Source organism: Oryx dammah, unplaced genomic scaffold (genome assembly GCF_014754425.2).
Source record: "Oryx dammah isolate SB20612 unplaced genomic scaffold, SCBI_Odam_1.1 HiC_scaffold_10, whole genome shotgun sequence".
Taxonomy (NCBI): domain Eukaryota; kingdom Metazoa; phylum Chordata; class Mammalia; order Artiodactyla; family Bovidae; genus Oryx; species Oryx dammah.
The window spans coordinates 21,131,484-21,150,794 of record NW_024070194.1 but is presented as its reverse complement, the minus strand read 5'-3'; the positions used below and the strand labels follow the sequence as shown (position 1 = coordinate 21,150,794).

At 43.1% G+C, this 19,311-nt stretch overlaps 1 protein-coding gene across 3 annotated transcripts in view; it reads left to right on the top strand.

The window, feature by feature from the left end:
* Nucleotides 1-18,448, top strand: part of MAPRE1 (microtubule associated protein RP/EB family member 1) — a 29,446-nt gene extending 10,998 nt beyond the window's left edge. Inside the window, exons 3-7 of one of the 3 annotated variants that reach the window (XM_040247547.1) lie at nt 5,049-5,194; nt 6,871-7,078; nt 9,620-9,741; nt 14,545-14,697; nt 16,731-18,448. In XM_040247547.1, coding sequence (XP_040103481.1) covers nt 5,049-5,194; nt 6,871-7,078; nt 9,620-9,741; nt 14,545-14,697; nt 16,731-16,787 — 686 coding nt within the window. In that variant the 3' untranslated portion in view covers nt 16,788-18,448. The remainder of the gene's footprint in view (nt 1-5,048; nt 5,195-6,870; nt 7,079-9,619; nt 9,742-14,544; nt 14,698-16,730) is intronic. The other 2 variants (XM_040247548.1, XM_040247549.1) reach the window with 2 other exon arrangements.
* The last annotated feature ends 863 nt before the right edge of the window (nt 18,449-19,311 follow it).

Genomic DNA, 19,311 nt, shown 5'->3' with positions numbered 1-19,311 from the left:
CACAGTTCAAAAGCATCAATTCTTCAGCGGTCAGCTTTCTTCACAGTCCAACTTTCACATCCATACATGACTGCTAGAAAAACTATAGCCTTGACTAGACGGACTTTTGTTGACAAAGTATTGTCTCTGCTTTTTAGAGACAACCTAGATATGCTATCTAGGTTGGTCTTAACTTTCCTTCCAAGGAGTAAGCATCTTTTAATTTCATGGCTGCAGTCACCATCTGCAGTGATTTTGGAGTCAGCCACTGTTTCCACTGTTTCCCCATCTATTTCCCATGAAGTGATGGGACCAGATGCCATGATCTTCGTTTTCTGAATGTTGAGCTCTAAGCCAACTTTTTCACTCTCCTCTTTCACTTTCATCAAGAGGCTTTTTAGTTCCTCTTCACTTTCTGCCGTAAGGGTGTGTCATCTGCATATCTGAGGTTATTGATACTTCTCCTGGCAATCTTGATTCCAGCTTGTGCTTCATCCAGCCCAGCGTTTCTCATGATGTACTCTGCATATAAGTTAAATAAGCAGGGTGACAATATACAGCCTTGATGTACTCTTTTTCCTGTTTGGAACCAATCTGTTGTTCCATGTCTAGTTCTAACTGTTGCTTCCTGACCTGCATACAGATTTCTCAAGAGGCAGGTCAGGTGGTCTGGTATTCCCATCTCTCAGAATTTTCCACAGTTTATTGTGATCCACACAGTCAAAGGCTTTGGCATAGTCCATAAAGCAGAAATAGATGTTTTTCTGGAACCCTCTTGCTTTTTTGATGGTCCAGCGGATGTTGGCAATTTGATCTCTGGTTCCTGTGCCTTTTCTAAAACCAGCTTGAACACAGACTGTTGTAGTAAGTATCAAATACAAGCAAACAATGTTGTACAGCTTTCTTTTAAAATAGGGTAGTTTTTCTCATGTTACATGTCTTCAGACCGACTTTTAATGTCTGCATTAATGATGCCTCACAGCCTTCTATTTCCCAATTGTTTTGGCTATTTTTTTTTTTTTTTTTTGATGCCTGAACAGGGACTATTTCCAAATTGTATTCATCCTTTAAAATGACTTAAGCCTCACCTACTCTCAAAGCCTGAACACTTTTGCATTTAATGGAGTGTATTTCCTGTGTGTAAAACTTTGAGAGTTCTTTTTTTTTCTGATGGAGCAAAGGTGTTTTAATCAACATGGTGTGGGCATATATACTGTAGTTATTCTCAGCAAAGATAAAGATTAAAATTCCAGACTTACAAAACATAGGCAATCCATATTAGAGAGAGAGTTGTAAATAATCACTTTTACTGTATGGTTCATAAAAAGGAAGAGGGTACTTATCACCGTATAGAAAAACTAACGAAGGAAATGCCTGGATTCCTCAGCCCCTGGGAGGTTCTTAATGTGGAGTTTTCCGATAGGAGGGCATCTGTCTTACGTAGAATTCATTTTTTTTTTTAATCTGTTTTTCCCCTCACTCTTAGTTATGGTGATGCTCTTGGTCATACTCTCAGACCTAAACTCATTAAAAAAAATTAATTTATTTCAGTTGGAGGATAATTACAGTTTTATGATGGTTTTTGCCATACATCAACATGAATCATTTTTTAAAAAATTAATAAATTTTTGACTGTGCTGGGTCTTCACGGCTGCTCGTTGGCTTTCTCTGGTTGAAGCGAGAGGGGGCTACTTTCTGGTTGCCATGCACAGGCTCGTCGTTGCGGTGGCTTCTCCTGCTGCAGAGCGTGGGCTCGGGGGCGCACAGGCTTCAGTAGTTGTGGCACCTCTCTGCATGTGGAATCTTCCTGGACCAGGGATCAAACCCTGGTCCCCTGCATTGGCAGATGGACTTGCCAACCACCGGACCACCAAGGAAGTCCTGGCCTGAATAGATTGTTGACTTCAGCTTCCATCTAATTCTCCAAGGGGCCTTGGCCTAAAATGCTTGAGAGCCTGTGCACTTGAGAGAGTGTAGGCTTGGGCGCAGGGGCTGCATGGTGCCCTGTGTGTTCTTTGCTTGTAGCACAGATCTCCGTGGGACGGGGCTGTGGTAGCCAGCGGAGACCTGGTGGTTGATGTCAGGACACACCTGGTCCCACCTGTGGCTGTCTGCATCTTCCAGCCACAGGTTACGTGAACCTGCTCTCCTGCCCCAAAGCCCTGGGACAGCGGTCATCTAAGAGAGGTCCTCTGGTGCAACATGTGTTGCCAGACTTTGTTACTAAGGCCGAGACTGGAAGGAAAGCCCCTTTGAACCTCTTCTGTACCCAGTTGAGACATCTACAGGCCAGGAGTTTTGAGCGCTTTTGTAAAAAACCACCTGACAGACTTCTTCCTTTTCAGCATTTATCTTCTTTTTTTGTGTGCTTATTATAAAAGTAATTACATTGTATATAATAATATTTTTAAAAATAACATATTCCGTACCACCTCCCAGAGATGGCCACTGTTCAGTCATATTTGATCTCCAAAACAGTAACCTTGTGTGGTTTAATACATTGTGCTTTCTCCCAGTTTTTTTCTGTACATGTTTTTACATATATGAAGACATGTTATAGATACGTTTTGTATCTTACATTTTCTTTTAACATTAAATCTTGAGCTCTTCCCCCAACCCCCACCAAAAAATGTGCTTTGATTGCTTGCATAATATTCTCTTAGGCAATGTATGGGTTTATGTAACTGATTGCTCCTAGTGTTGAACATACAGGTTGCTTCCATTTTTTCCTCTCCTGAATGAAGTTATACAATTTTCATATGTAAATCTTTGCTAGATGTATTTTTAATGTGTATTATTAAATTTACTTTTTTCCCTGTTTCTTGGAAGTTTACTTTTTTTTCTTTTTCTTGGCTACACTGTGAGTCCTAGCTACTGGACTGCCAGGGAATTCCCCTTGCTGTATTAAAAAAAAAAAAAAGAAATTATTACCTTAGATCCCTTAGGTTGGATCCCCATGTGTTTATTAGGTGTTTACATTTTTGTATGTGTGAATTGTCCAATTGATTTGTCTATTTTTATTGGAGTCCTCGTGTTTTTCTTCATATATTATCTCTCTTTCAGCCAGCTAGAGTGTAGCAGCATGGTATATACTTCTTTCTTTCCCTGAGCCAGGAAATGCTTTAGTCTGGGGTAGGGTGTTCTAAGAAAGTATATAATGACATAGGAAGGAGCAGTGGACAGGGAGTCAGAATGCCTGGGGTCTGGCTCTGAGCTTGGTCTCTGGCCTCTGTGGTCTTGAGCCACAGTTTTTGGTCCTCAGTTTTAAATTTATAATGGCTCTAAGGATTCTTCTAGCTCTAAAATAAAAACGGAAAGTTCTTCAGGCAGGTTTTTTTTAGAGGAGCAGGTGACTGATGCTTTTAAGTGGTTTTGAATGGAAAGTCTCATGAATGGCTTGAGAAAACTGTGTATTTAGTAAAAGTACTTTATTTTGCTGGTTCAGAAAAAATATCTTTCCTATGTGAAGCAGTGCTGTAGCTATAGATGCTTCATAGATTATCTCCTGTATATGTGTGTGTTTTAAGTTGATTTGTATGTATCAGGATCCAAACTAGATCTGTATATTGCAGTTGGTGAATTATTGCAGTCAACAAAAAGTTGACTTTTAAATCTCCCTTAAAATACAGCAATCATCACTCTTTGTGCTATTAACTTGTTAAAGAGACTGGGTCGTTGTCTTACGAAATTTAGGAAGCTATTACTGCCTCTGTTTTAAAAAGCATAAATATTGCTAATTCACTGCCTGGTACGTAGAATTCCCATAGTATATTTTTGTTGGTTGAGTAAATAAATCAAGCCACTTCACGAATCAGGCTTTCACTTTCTAGTGTTCCTTTCTACTAAGAATGTTGCTCTGATCACTGAAGGGCTTCTGCTCTCTTTGCTGCTGCTACCGCTGCTGCTAAGTCGCTTTAGTCATGTCCGACTCTGTGCGTCCCCCATAGATGGAAGCCCACCAGGCTCCCCCGTCCGTGGGATTCTCCAGGCAAGAACACTGGAGTGGGTTGCCATTTTCTTCTTCAGTGCATGAAAGTGACAAGTCAAAGTGAAGTCGCTCAGTCGTGTCCGACTCTTAGCGACCCCATGGACAGCAGCCTACCAGGCTCCTCCGTCCATGGGATTTTCCAGGCAAGAGTACTGGAGTGGGGTGCCAGTGCCTTCTCCAGCTCTCTTTGCATCTTTCCAAAAATAACGATAATGGCACTCTTTATGCCAGATCTGCCAGGAAGCCAGTTTGGCCTGATGTAAAATAAGTTGAATATGCTTATTAAGGCTGCCTCATTCTGCAGAACACCTATTGCATAGTCGCTGGATTTGTTGTCTCCTTTTCCTGAAAAGACAGTAAGTGTACATGGAAGCCTGCCCTGTATTAGGAGAGTGCATTTTAGTAGGCATTAGAAAAATTGCATTCCTAAATTTTAAGTGCCAAGAAAACACTTTTGGGGGCTGTGATGGATAAAAATGAACAAGTGGAGGAAGGAATGAAATTGGGGAGCAAATGGGATGAAATATATGCAGTAATTTCTTAGAGTGGCCTTTAAAATGGAAAAAATTTAAATGGAAAAACTCAAAGATTCCTTCTATTCAACTTTGTTTATAAACTGATAGGTTAAGTTTATTTAGAGATGTAAAAAGCCCAGGGAGGCAGACATCTTAGGAAAAAAACATGTTTTTAACCTAAGTCAGAGGATGGATCTTTGATCAGAGGATGGATCTTTGCCATATTGGGGAACTCCTCCTCCTGCTGGCATTCATTTTTCTTTCAGTTGTCATTTTATTGTCATTCCTGTTCTTACAAAGAATAGTCTTAAAATTTCATAGGACCATTCCTGTTCTCTTCATCATGGGATTTAGGTTGCAAGTATGTTGTAGTACTTAAGTAGAACCACAGTTCTGTTACTGATTTCAAAGTCAAGTGGAAATGACACTTTGGGATTCTGTAGGTACACTTGCACAACTTTTCAGATTGTACGTGGGTTAAGCGAATTGCTAACTTTTTACCCTGCTTCTTTAATAGTTAGTGTATTTAATGTTCTGGTGTGTATTTTCTTCTTTTACTCATTCAGGGGCTGCCTATTGTCAGTTTATGGACATGTTGTTCCCTGGCTCCATTGCCTTGAAGAAAGTGAAATTCCAAGCTAAGTTAGAACATGAATACATCCAGAACTTCAAAATACTACAAGCAGGTTTTAAGAGAATGGGTGTTGACAAAGTAAGTAAGCTTTATTCTTTCATTTAGGATATTTCTTAACTCGTCATAATTACCAAGGCTGCCCATGCTGGCCCATGACTTTGGATGTTTTGTTTCTCTTTTCCCAGTTTGTATAGTTATCTTTTCTCGAGTTAACTGTTTATTGGGAGCAGTGTGTCCCTCTCTTGTCCTATCCCTCGTTCCCGTGTGGTCGTCTTTCTTCATCGTGAAGTTGGAAAATCAGTCTGTAAATCTGTACCTATTTTTTTTAACTGTTTAATATATTAATCTGAGATCTAATTCTTTAAATCTCTGAATTTGCTTCTGTAAAGCATAGCATATGGCAGAATAAGTAGTTCTAATAGAGAAGATTCTAGATCCACTTGACTTTTTCAGTGAAGTACAAAACCAAAGTATAAACTGCAATATTTTTATAGCTAGTAGGTGCTGGAAAGTTCCCTCTTGCCCTCAAGGTTACATGAAGCTATAAGAAACAGAGTCCACCAGGCTTCTTTGGAAAAAATATCTCTGTTTTAGTAGATAATACGTTATTGCACAATTAAGCAGTTCCCCCCCCCCCCCATCAAAAGGGCTTATCCTTTAAGCCATTTTGTGGGGGGGGACATTTTTCAGTAAAGGTTGTAATCACCCCCTAATTATCTTGCTTCTGTATCTGATTTTTTATTTACTTTGAAATCAGTCTTAATTTCATTTTGTCTCTGCAGTATATAAACTGTGCATTTGTATTGTAAGGATATCATTTAGTTGTCAGGCATGGTTTAAACTAGGTTTATCTTATTATACACAGTTTTTCTTTTTATGGAATTAATTTTTTTGAATAAGGCAGATTCCTAGACTATATAGAAGTAGAATAGTGCAGGGATCCCCCAGGTACCTCAGTGATTATCAACTCAGGGATGGTCTTATTTCATATATATCTCTACTCTGCCCCCTGTAGTCCTGGATTATTTTGAAGTAAATTCCAGATTTAACTTTATTTGTTGATATTTCATACCAAGAAATGTTTAAAAGTTTGCTTGCTCAGAGGGGTGGATAGTTCAGATTGGAACTTGCTGGAATCCTTGAGGAGTTAAAAGATAGTTAAGCTCTGACCATTTAAAGTAATACCTGATAGCACAGTATTCTTACACAATAAAAATCTTAGAAGGTCCTTTAAAGTGTGTTTTAATAGGATTGTAATTACTTGAAAAACATGCCATTTTGTAGAAGTCTATCCCAGGATTGATTCTGTACCTTGACCTATTTTTAAGTTAATTTTTTTTTTTTTTAACACAGTTCATTGTGAATACTTGTTTTATGCTCTGGACTTGGTATCTTGTGTCAGGCGCTGTGGCCATGCAAGTTCCATGGGAGATTTACTTTTTCCAGTGAAATGACATATCTTAAAATGTGTTTGGATGTGTTTATGTGACTTCTATATGATACTTGTTTCTTTTGCATTTCTGATTTCTTTTGATGGACTTGAACTGTGGGGATTGGCTGTTGTTAAGTTCTCTGTGGAAGATAAATTGAATGAAACTTGCTCTACAACCTTCCAGGTTCTTACTGAACATTTAGTTCTTGCCTCTTTGTCTCCTTTTAGCAGAGCTTTATACTGATTTTGATGAATGTGAACACCTTTGATGCTTTTCAGAAATGTCTTGCTTTGAACTAAAGAATCTTATATTTTTCTGCAGATAATTCCTGTGGACAAATTAGTAAAAGGAAAGTTTCAGGACAATTTTGAATTCGTTCAGTGGTTCAAGAAGTTTTTTGATGCAAACTATGATGGAAAAGAGTATGACCCTGTAGCTGCCAGACAAGGTCAAGAAACTGCAGTGGCCCCCTCCCTTGTTGCTCCCGCTCTGAACAAACCGAAGAAACCTCTCAGCTCTAGCAGTGCAGGTAAAAAAAAAACTCCCCCCCCCCCCCCCACAACACACATACACAAATAATGCCATTTCCAAATAATGGTAGTCTAGGTGTTTATTCATTCATTCAGTAGTCACCCAGTAGTGTTTGGGTAGGCTTAGGGATCTGAAGTAGCATAACCTCAGCCTCATGGCAGGAGCGTGGATTGTGACCTCAGGGCCCTGCGTTTGTTCTTAGGTCTCTGGAGCCTCTACGAGCGCTTCGCCTCTGCCCTGTTTCCTCCTCTGTAAGAGGGGAATTGCAGTACTGGCCCCAGACGGCTGTTCCTGAAGCCTGAATGAGTTACTGTTTGCAGTTTTGCCACTGCTCGTTAGTTGTATGGAATAGAAATCCCTCAGGTTAGCTCATGTAAAGGAGAGTTAGTTGGAACACAAGGACAGTTCATCTTAGAGCCCTGGAACCGGAATTTGCAACCGGACCTGGACTCTCAGAAACTGAAAGAGCTTTCCGGGTCCCTCGGGGGCTGTTCTTGGTTCTGCATTATCCTTCTGTCTGCAGACCACCTACCTGTGCTTATTCACGGCTTCCCTGCCCTCCCTAGAACCTCAGCTGCTAAGTTCTGTGATGCCAGCAGAATCTAGGAGGCAGGGGGAGGCTGTTTATGAGACTATCTCTTGAAGTCCCGGCCTAGTGGGTTTTCCCAAATGTGTTTGTAGTGATATACTCACAGAACGTGTGTACCTTGTGGAGCGGTGGGTGTTCTACAGATGCTAACTCCTCCTTTCCAGAAGGTGGCAGGAACATTAATTAAAGTTGTATAATACCTTGAGAGTGGGTCTGATGTATCTGGTAGGTAGAGAGGGATGTTGAGTGCTTTGTAATTTTTATAGCTTTATTGAGTTCTTGATTGACTTACCATGCAGTTCACGCATTTAAAGTATTCAAGTGTACAGTTGAATGGTTTTTAGTACATACATAGGTAATGTTATACTCTTGCCATAATCGGTTTTAGAACATTATCATTACCCCCCAAAAGAAACCTCATGTGCTCCCGGTAGCAGTCACTTCTCATTTCTCCCCAAAACTCCTCCTTCCCTAATATTCCTGGGCAACTGCTGATCCTCTGTGGATTTACCTATTCTGAATATTTCTGAATGGAATTATAGGATATGTGGCCTTTTATGTCTGACTTCTTTCATTTAGCATAATGTTTTCAAGGTTCATCCATGTTGTATCATGTATCAGGACTCCTTTTTATGGTTAAGTAATATTCAGTTGTGTGGCTGTAGCACATTTTATTTATTTGTCAGTTGATGGTGATTTGAGTTCTTTCCATTTTTAAGCTATTATGAACAGGGCTGCTGTGACCATTCATAGCAAGTTTCTGTGTGGGCATATGTTTTCATTTCTCTTGGGTGTGTTTCCAAGAGTACATACTCTTGGAGCAGAATTTTTGGGTCATGTGATAACTCTGTGTTTAACTTTTGACAGAACTACCTGACTGTTTTCCAAAGTGGCTGAACCATTTATTTCCCCAAGCAGAGTATATGAAGGTCCAGATTTCTTCAGATATTGACTACTTTGATTCTTCAGTTCCTTAGAATGGGGAATTGCATAGATAACCCTGTGCATTTCATATTTCAGATGCTGCTAACAGGCATATGGAGACTTGGATTAAGTATTTAGTCTTCAGTTTAAACATATGCTAGAGATCCTCCAGCGGAAATGCCTGTTACTCTGGGTGGCCTTAAGGTCATATGGTTGTTGAATAGTTTGGAGTGTTAGGAAGATGAGATATTTCTAAGCCTGGCATAATATATAAACTTTGCAAAATACTTGGTGAATGAATAACTAAAGTCACGAATGATAAATTTGCCTTGAGGTAGCCCATTCCTGATTATTCTTTATTATTTTAACTTATCAATAGATTGGCCCCTTTACATTTTTTCCCTTGTCTTTGCTTTGGTCATTCTTATTGAGAGAAGTCTGTCTATCCTAGTCATTGTGCTGCTTTTCTCTCCTGACCCTCTAAACACCTTCTTAAAAGCAAACAGAAAGGGGTTTTGAAGCCATTAGTGGTCAGAGCAGTCTCTACCCGCTCGCTTATCTTCCTAGTCCAAGGAGTGTGAGTTGGGAGACACCTTGCTTTCCAGATGGGGTGTCATGGGTGCCCCAGAGCTGGGGCTGTGAGCTCTTTGCCTTTGCTCCATGAAGCTGCCTGTCTGTGCGTTTAGTTGGAGCTGGGTTCAGGTAGTTCATCTGTTTGTACCAGGTTGACTTTGCCTCTTTCAGATGATAGTCCCGTCCACCCCAGCGGAAAAAAGACCACACCAAAAGACTTATTGCCAGCCCAAAAGATCATGGCTAAAATTGGTACTTCTGTGCTGCCAGGATGCAGAACCACTTTGGGTGATCATGGGGTGTAATCTTGCATGCTGGGCTCTCTGCGGTGGGTCTCTTCACTGCATAGCTGTGGAGAGCAGTTGGTCACAACCTTCTCTTGTTGTCTGGTGGGTTCTTTTTGTCTTGAAATTTCTCCTCTTAAAAAAAAAGCCAACTTTGTTCCTCTCTCAGCTCCACAGAGGCCCATTGCAACACACAGAACTACTGCAACCCCTAAGGCTGGCCCGGGTGTGGTGCGGAAGAATCCTGGTGTAGGGAATGGAGATGACGAAGCAGCTGAATTGATGCAGCAGGTAGGCATCTCCTGTGTCCACAGCAGGAGCCCTTTGGGGGAAGGGGCGCTTGCTGCCCTGACTGGGGCGCTTTGTCTGTGTTCTTGTGGGAAGACCTGCCTTGTCTGCGTATCACAGCAGTCCTCGTGACATGTGTCAGGGCTTTGGGACCTGTGTGGGGACTGTGAGCGTGGACATGAAGATGGAAGAGGGGGGCGGGCAGCTGTTTCTAAGCTCGATTGTTTCTATTAGAAACCAGTATGTGTTTGGAAATGCACACATAAGGTAGAACCCTGTTGAAAGTCTCTGAAACACTGTCAGGGTTCCTGGGATTCAGAGACTGTCTCTTGAATTTTGGCTCTAACAGGAGATAATGGAGAGCTCCTTTCTAAATAATAATTTAAAAAAATATTCTGCAGTGTCCCTGCTGACATCCTGGGTCACTGGAGAATCGAGTGGAGAGTGCAGCTGATGTGCAAAGCCTATGGCTTTTCTCTTCTTAATAGGTAGATGATTTGAAACGTCTTCTTTTGAACCAGTTAAGTATCTGAAGATATTGGTAGAGGTCTCCGTAGATCAGAACAAATTTTAGATTTTGAGACATTTTTCACTAATTTTTATAGTTGTTTTGTTTGCTTTTGGATGTTCCTCGTAATTAATTCCAGATTTAAAAATCAAGGATGCTCTGTAATTCCTGTGAATTCAGGAATGAACCTTTTCACTTTCCTGAAAGCCAAGTCCTAAAGCTTGGGGAAAATAGCCTCTCTTTAATCCAGAACCTTTTGTGACCCAGACCATACTCTGAGGAAATCAGGACATAAAAGCCTGCTCCCAAGATCACATTTATTGTTTTTTTTTCATTCTTGATTTGTGCGTGCCCCATGGTGTAGGCGCCTCGGGAGGGTGGAGGTGACTGGGTCAGCATCCCCATTGTTGTGGCGGTTTAGCACCCTCTGGGCACTGTGGCTGTGAGTACAGAAGTCCTGGAGGATGAGGAGGTGTCCCCGGAACTGCTGGTTTCCAGGCACAGGTGTACACAGAAGGTGGTCTCAGAAATAGAGTAAAGAGGTGTCAGTACTGAGACTTGGCGGCCAGCACAGGGTGGGCCTCAGGGTCTCCAGAAGAAGATGCAATGGATTCCATGGGACTGCTGCCCAGCTGGTGTTCTGGGTGAGGGAGCACCGGATGTGGGGGGTGGTGTAGATTTGCGGCAGGTCCTGGCTTTGCCACTTCTAACTTGGGGCGGGCCAGTTAACCTCTGAACTCACTGCCTCGTATGCAGCGGGGCCAATACTTTACTCTCAGTGGTTGGATGGATTTCACAAGCTGATGTTTTGCCAAGTGCCTGGAAGGGTTTGAGATAAATGGGGTAAGTGGGGGTGGATGAAAGACAGTTGTGATTATTATGGTTTTTGTCTGTGGTCTTGATAGAGTGAAAAAGGTTTTGAAATATGTTTTCAAAGTTCACAGGAGTCAGATTTTTTTTGGTGAAATACAAAACTGTTAACAGCAAAAACAAAACCAGCATGTTCAGAGTGCAAGCGCCAGTGCTGTACTAAGCATTTTGCTTCCACTTTTGCAGCAGCTCTGTGAGGGGTTCCAGAGAAGGACAGCAGTGCAGCTCACCCAGCCTGTCCAGCCCTGCCTCAGAAATAACGTGCGTGGCCAGCACAGGGCTTTGATTTTTATCATTATTACTTTCAACGTGAAGGATTTTAGGTTCTTTGCAGGTCGTCAAAGTCCTGTGCACACCTGTTACTGACTCCCATGGCTCACATACACGATCTCTCTGACCCTGAGAGTATTTAAAGCGGTGCACTTGGTGAAGGGATGGAGGTCTGGGGGACATGACCGTGTCGGTCATGAAAAGTGGAGCCTCATGGGCTTGGTGGGCAGTGTGCTCTACACAAATCACCTTTTGGTGTTCATAGCCTTGGGAGAGCTTCAGTGAATCCGTATTTGTTTTCTTAAATGTAACTATTTTTATTTTTGACCGCACTGGATCTTCATTGTCGTGCGTGGGTTTTCCCTGGTTGCGGAGAGCTGGGGCTGTTCTCTAGTTAAGGTGCACAGGCTTCTTGTTGCAGGTGGCTTCTCTTTTTGTGGAGTGCAGACTCTAGGACGTAGGCTTTAGTGGTTGTGGCACATGGGTGTAGTTGCTCCAAGCCGTGTGGGATCTTCCCAGACCAGGGATTGAACTGGTGTTCCCTGCACTGCAAGGTGGACCCCTAACCACTGGACCAGCAGGGAAGCCCGATTGCACCTTCTTACGTCATTCGGGAGAAGCGTATTGTTACTTGATTCTAGTCCAAAGCAACAGTATTCAGTAGAAATAGACTGTAAACCGGAAATGTGAGACATACCTATATAGAGCTGAAAGTTTTCTGGTAGTCACACTGAAAAAAGTAATAAGAAACAGGTTAATTCTAATAACACATTACTCAGCATACTTAAAGTATCAGCATTCTGACGTAATCGTTACAAATAATTATCAGTGAGATGTTTTACATTTGAACGCTGTACCGGGTCTTTGAAATACAGTGTGTTTGATAGTTACAGCCTGTCTCTATTGCACTGGCTACATTTCAAGTGCACAGAACACCGCCTGTGGCTCATAGCTACCGTATTGGCCAGTGCCAGCTCTAAAACGTTCTCCTTGGGCTTCTTAGTTTCTAGCTGTTACTTCGCTGTAAGAGAATTGTATGCTTGTTGATTGTTGCTTGTGGATTCATGGTTATTGAGGGATGTCAGGGAGGGCTGCTGCCTTGGCCTTGTGGGTGGGGCCTGTCGGGCTGGCTTCTGGTGCCCTGGATGATTTATAGGTGGGAGAAGGTTTCAGGGGGCTTATGAGGGAGGCACTGGTGTAACGTGTGTGTACAAGGGGGCTCCAGGCTGCCATGCCGTGGTAAGTGCTTCCCTTTCCTTCTCATGTGATTACGGGCCTCTTCTCCCACTCGTGGACCTTGGGCCGGAGATCCAAGCAGCTTTCACTGCTGCGGATAGTCCCCTCTGATCCTTTAGTCCCCTTCTCCCCCTCCGCTTTGGGAGTAACTGATGGTTTAAGGAAAGGCTGCAAACAGCGTTTAAAGTAGGGGTGGGGAGAGTGGAGACGGATGGATTACTTTGTTTTGCAGGTGACCAGGTGGTGTTAGTACTTTACTGAAACTTTCAATCACTTTTATTTGTTTATTTTTAAATGGTTTGTTTGTTTCTGGCTTTGCTGGGTCTGTGCTGCTTCGTGCGCTTCTTGCTAGTTTCCGGGAGCGAGGGCTACTCTTGTCGGGCATGGAGGCTTCTCAGTTCAGTGGCTCCTGCTGCAGAATACGGACTTAGTTGCTCTGCGGCATGTTGGATCTTCCTGGATCAGGGGTCGAACCTGTGTCTCTTGCATTGGCAGGCGATTGTTTACTGCCGAGCCAGCAGGGAGGCCCCTCAGTTACTTTTTAAAGTCATTCCAGTGGTTGCTAAAGGAATAGTGAGTGTCTAGAACCTTGTTTCTAGAGCCTTGATTTTGGATCAGTCTGTTGAGGCCTTTGATGGCAAACATTGAAATTAAGTCTTTGACAAAATGGTCCTGGTGGTTCCAGTCACCTGCTCCTCATCTCTGATGCCTCTCAACTGCAGGTTGTGAAGGGGCAGAACTTGATCCCTCTGGTTGAGCTTGGCTCCTCATCAGGCTGTGGGGAAGCTGGATGAGTTGTTTTAGTAACTAGACATTCAGAAGGTGGACTAGATTCCTGTAGTGCTTCTGGCTCTCAGAATTCCACTACCCACGTTGTTCTCAGCAGCTGTACCTTTGATTCCCTGGCTGGGCTTTCCATGGGGCCCTAGCCTGTAAGGCCTGTGAAGATACTCTATTGTACCATTTGCCATGTAATTTGCATTCAGTGAGAGTCATGGTTGAATATTCTGGAATGAAGACTCACTGGACTGGGAGAGTTGTTATGGTATTGTTATTATGTTATGATAACATAATAAAAGTTATGACTTTTATTACTCTTGGCTGAACAGACTCCTGACCCATTCACTGAGATTTGTTTTGTGGAAATTAGAGTCCCTCAGTGGGGCTCCTGGAAGATCCTGTGGCACGAGTGGTGAGCTGACGCTATGCTCAGGGAGCTAGGGGTGGAATATGGTGGGGTGTGCCCCTTTCCTCTGCTCTTGTCTCTCCCTTCTGAGACTGTCTTGGGGGAGAGAGTGACGCAGGGACCCTCTCATCAGAGGATGCTTTTCTTTTGAGTCATGGATCACACCCTGGCCCAACATATTTGGGGGGGAAATAACCGTTGAGTCTCTGTGTGCAGGCCCCCCTCAGTGCTAGCTATCTTTGGCCAGTATAGTTGTCTTTAACTAGTCTTGCCCTCCTGCTCATTATTTCTGCCCTGCTCCCTTGGACCAGACTCTGGCTTACCGTTGACTTCAGCTTGCAGAAGGACCTGAACTTCACTGACCAGGGTCCTGGTATGGACTCAGTATATAATTGGCAGCCACTCTGCTGGGCCGGGTTGTGGATTCTGTTTCTGTATTTGTCTCAGCAGCCATGCCTTTTTCTCTTTGATCTTGTCTTAGTCTTTGAGAAGTACCTGCACATTTCCTCATGTACCCTGTCCTTTTGTGGGAATCGTTATAGTCAGAGTGCCATGAATAAGCCCATGCTATTGATTTAGGGCTGAAGAAAATTGACATCAAATTAAAATGGGAGTTTTGTCCTTGTTAGAGAATTTGATGAAAGACCACACATCTCCTTTTGGGTTGGAGGTTTAATCTGATGTGTTGTTGGTGTATGAATTCTAGATGTCTCACCCTTTCTAATGTTTTGTGCAGGTCAATGTATTGAAGCTTACTGTGGAAGACTTGGAGAAGGAGAGAGACTTCTATTTTGGAAAGCTGAGGAACATTGAGTTGATTTGCCAGGAGAACGAGGGGGAGAACAACCCTGTACTGCAGAGGATCGTGGACATTCTCTACGCCACAGACGTACGTGCTGACTTGGGGATGTTTTCTTGCCATTTTGCCACCTAAGAGAAAATACATTTTATCGGGTGGTTTTTGGCAAGCTCACTACTGATGCTTGTTGTGTTTCAGCGTAGCATTCATTTAAAGACTTCATCGTTGACCCTCAGAGTCAGCCAGAGGGGGGCACTTCAGCCTCTGCCTTGAGGTCTGAAGCCTTTGAGGCTGGCACGGGACAATGAGGTGGCTGACTGCCCTGCTTCTGTAGCTTGTGGCCACTGGTAGGTCACGAGTGCCACCAGGTGCTCTTAATCCTGCCATCCCCACTCCACCCCGCTCAGCTTGGACCCCTCGGTCCGAGTGCTGCCTCTTTTTCATATGGCCTCAGGTGTGCCCTGGAGAGTCAGGCACATGGCCCTGTTTGATGTCTGCTGCCCACAGCTATGAGAGGTGCCTTTTTCCTCCCACACTGGAGTGTGCCCAGTTCCCATTTCTCCACACTGTCTTGTGGTCACGTCTCTTGGGAGTCATGTGTATTCTGCAGCCGAATAGGGAAAACGCATTTTCCCTGGATTTAGGATTTGACGTTTTGCTCTGTCCACTGTTTCACGGCTATAATTATTAATGACTCTTCTGCCATGCCCAGCAGTGTCCTGAGGATCGAGCTGTAGTATGTGTCTTAAGTGTCTCACAGTGTGTGCTGCTGCTGCTGCGAAGTCGCTTCAGTCGTGTCCGACTCTGTGCGACCCTATAGACGGCAGCCCAGTAGGCTCCTCTGTCCCTGGGATTCTCCAGGCAAGAACACTGGAGTGGGTTGCCATTTCCTTCTCCAATGCATGAAAGTGAAAAGTGAAAGTGAAGTCGCTCAGTGGTGTCCGACTCTTAGCGACCCCATGGACTGCAGCCTACCAGGCTCCTCCGTCCATGGGATTTTCCAGGCAAGAGTACTGGAGTGGGGTGCCGTTGCCTTCTCCTCACAGTGTGTGGCCATATACAAATATAAGGCAATGTTAATGTTGTTATTAGCACTGTCCTCTAAAGTGAATTTGGGGGTGTTAAAACTGATGACTGAAAAGTTGATAATTTGTTCCATAAATCTGTGTTTCAGGCTTGCTGTATGCCAGATAATGCAAACAAGGTTAATGAAGATACAGATGTCTTTGGGTTTAGTCCGAGTATTGTTTTAGTGGAGTCATACGTTAAGTAAATTTAGCCTTAGAGGTTTAGTTTTAAAAAAAAAGATGGTGGATGAAGGGGGAGTCTTAAGTTTCTATGGTGGTGTAGCCATTAGCTCATGCCAGATGCCTGGGGTGAGTGTGAGGTGGGAGCTGCACTTCCGAGGTCTCCCGTGCCACTCGTGTTTGGTCAGCCTTGGTAGCTGTGGGTAAGCAGACCACCCACAGCACCTGCAGTGGTATGCGGGTTCCTTCTTGTTGCTCAGTCACTCAGTCGTGTCCGACTCTTTGCAACGCCATGGACTGCAGCACACCAGGCTTCCCTCTCTTTCATCATCTCCTGGAGCTTGCTCAGATTCATGTCCATTGAGTTAGTGATGCCATCCAACCATCTCATCCTCTGTCGTCCCCTTCTCCTAAAGGGGATGCAGGTTCCTAAGTGCAGTCAAAAGAAGGCATGAAGGAAAAGCTGGCAGTGTGGACAAGTTGCTGAGAGGAGATGATCTGGTACTATTATGGTGACTTCAGGGATTTTTGAGGGTCAGTTTTCTTAAATAGCTTCTTTGGGGTTCAGTTGGTTTAATGACAGCTTGATGTTTGACATCATTGCCATCATCAGGACAGTGGACACATCCATCACCCTGAACAGTGTGAGGGTGAGTTGGTGCCCAGTTCTGTCCTGTGTGATATGGCTCCGCTGCCCAACTAATAGGAAAGCAGTCACTGGGTCTTGTGCCCTTCAGTGCCCCAAGTGTGTGGCAGAGACGGGAGGGACCGTTGACTTTGAAAGGCTTTAAGTATGAGGAAAGGGAACCCACAGTAGAAACTGAGCTTTCATTCAGCGTTGAATAATGGCTTTCCCCTCCCATCTTCCCATTTCAGGAAGGCTTCGTGATACCTGATGAAGGGGGCCCACAGGAGGAACAGGAAGAGTATTAATAGCCTGGACCAGCCGAGCAACATCTGAATTCTTCACTCCAAATCATGTGCTTAACTGTAAAATACTCCCTTTTATTATTCTTAGAGGACTCACTGGTTTCTTTTCATAAGCAAAAGTACCTCTTCTAAAAGTGCACTTTGCAGAAGTTTCACTCCTTTTCCAATAAGTTTGAGTTAGGAGCGTTTACCTTGTAGCAGAGCAGTATTAACATCTAGTTGGTTCACCCAGGGAACAAAGAGGCTGACCATGGGGCTCACTTTGTGGATGCTGGTAGCACTGATAGCTGGAGAAGGTGGAGACCTCAGTAGAGAAATGTAAAGACTGATTTGAATTTTAAGTTAATGTGAAATCTTGGCAGAGAACGTTTTAATAAATAAATGCCTTAAGAGTATTTAAAAGATGCTTCCATATTTCAAAATATAAGATGTGTGTTTGACATTGTGTCTGGGAAGGAAGGGCTGGAACCTGGAGCCTTTGGGACCTGCTGTTCCCAGCCTTCACAGGACTGCTTGATCCTCATAAGCCCAGATGTTGGCCCAAAAGCAAAATTTGAAAAGTTACTTTGTAAGCCATTTTGATGTCCTTGACCAATAGCATGCCTGCTAAGAAGCAAGAGGCATTGTTGCCTGGATGAATAGGGGGTGTGTTTCAGGCCTGAGACGTCTGAGTCAAAGAGCTTGATTTTCATTGAGCATTTCTCTGGTGATTTTTCCAGTTATCCCTGATAATTCTGTGTACTGTGCGTGTTTTTTTTTTTTTTTTTTTAATTAAATGAGGTGTGTCCAGTTTTTAAACCTAACAACTACTTTTGGGGACTTGCCCACATCTCTGGGATTTGAATGGGGGCTGTGTCCTGTTTTACTGTCTTTTAAGTTTACATTTAACATGTTCCTCTTCTCTGCTCCCCTTGCCCACTGGGGACTCCTCTTTGGCTCCTTAAAATTTGCTGCTTAGAGTGGAAGTTCAGCAGGCAGGTGATCATACTGCAAGTTCTTTCTGGACCTCTGGCAAAGGGAGTGATCAGTGAAGGCCAGCACTCCCTTGGGATCTGCAAGGCTGGGTGTTTTCGGTACCTGCTGTCCACAGCCCTCCACTGTTACCGGAATACTTTGCCAGTGCACTAATCTCTTTGGAGATAAAAATGTTAGCGTGTTACTAAATGTTAATTTTCTTTTGCAGAAAATAGAGTACCGTGTCTGAATTAATTATTAATATTTAAAATATTTCATTCCTTAACCCCCTCATTTGCTTTGCTCACAGCCGACTCAGTTCCTTTGTTTGGCAGAATTCTGCGACGTGTGTGTCACCCACTGCTGAGACTGTTCAGCCCCTGATGTATGTGTATTGATTTGTTTCTGGTGGTAGCTTGTCCTGAAATGTGTGTAGCAAGCAGGTATTTGATGATAAAATTGTTGTGTAGTGCATGCTCTGTGTGGAATTCAGAGGAAAACCCAGATTCAGTGATTAACAATGCCAAAAAATGCAAGTAACTAGCCATTGTTCAAATAACAGTGGTGCTATTTCTCTTTTGTGGCCTTTTAGACTTTTGTTGCCCTAAAATTCCATTTTGTTGGGAACCCATTTTCCACCTGGTCTTTCTTGACAGGGTTTTTTTTCTATTTTTAAACAGTTTCTAAATAAAATTCTGTATTTCAAGAGTGTCATGTCTTCTGAAATTTGTCTTGCCCTGGGTATATTCTTTTAGGTTCAAATGATAAGGTAGCCATGCTTCTTTCTTAAATTAGGGCTGATCTTTTGGAATCCTTCACTGTTTTTTTCAGATGTGCTTATTTCTAAGGCTGTTTCTTTTTTCTCCATTCAAACAGTACACTTCTAAGCTTCCTGCTGTTTTCACACTTTCATGTTGCTGTGAGAGGGCTTTCAGAAGTGCAGAGCTTGGCCTCAATGCCATGAAGCTTCCTCAGGCTGTTTCCTTCAGAGAAAATCTACGGGACAGAGCTTGGTGGATACCATGGGGCAGTACTGTTTTATTTTTTCCCCTGAAAGTGTGTTTCAAAGTCAGTAAACACAGCCCACCTATAACAGTCCGAAATCATCTTTAAAAATTCTCTACTCTAAGAAATGAGTTCAGAAGGTGATGTGCTGCTATTTTCAGTATGAAATAAAGTTAAAGTTAAATGGGCAGAAGGTAGTTTTCAGTATGATCTTTAGGGTACCGACCACAGTTAGGGATGATTTGTAAACCAAACTTCATGATTTTCACTAGGATTACTTCTGTACTTCCTCTAGAAGTTAGCAGTATGATGCTTTCACTGAAATGTTACACCTTCAGAAGGAATTGGATACCATGTGTGTTGATAATCTATAAGAAGATACGTCCAGGAGTGCATGGAGTTTGTGAATAAAATGTTGAGTATTGTCAGCTGAGAAGTTACCTTGGAAAGAGTGAAGCTAATACTGTATGTACTTCTGACCTAGTAAGTCCATTGGCCTGGCTATTTAGGCTGAGGCACGTAGTATTTAAGTGGGTCTCATTTAGGTTAGGTCATGGGTGCTGTGCTG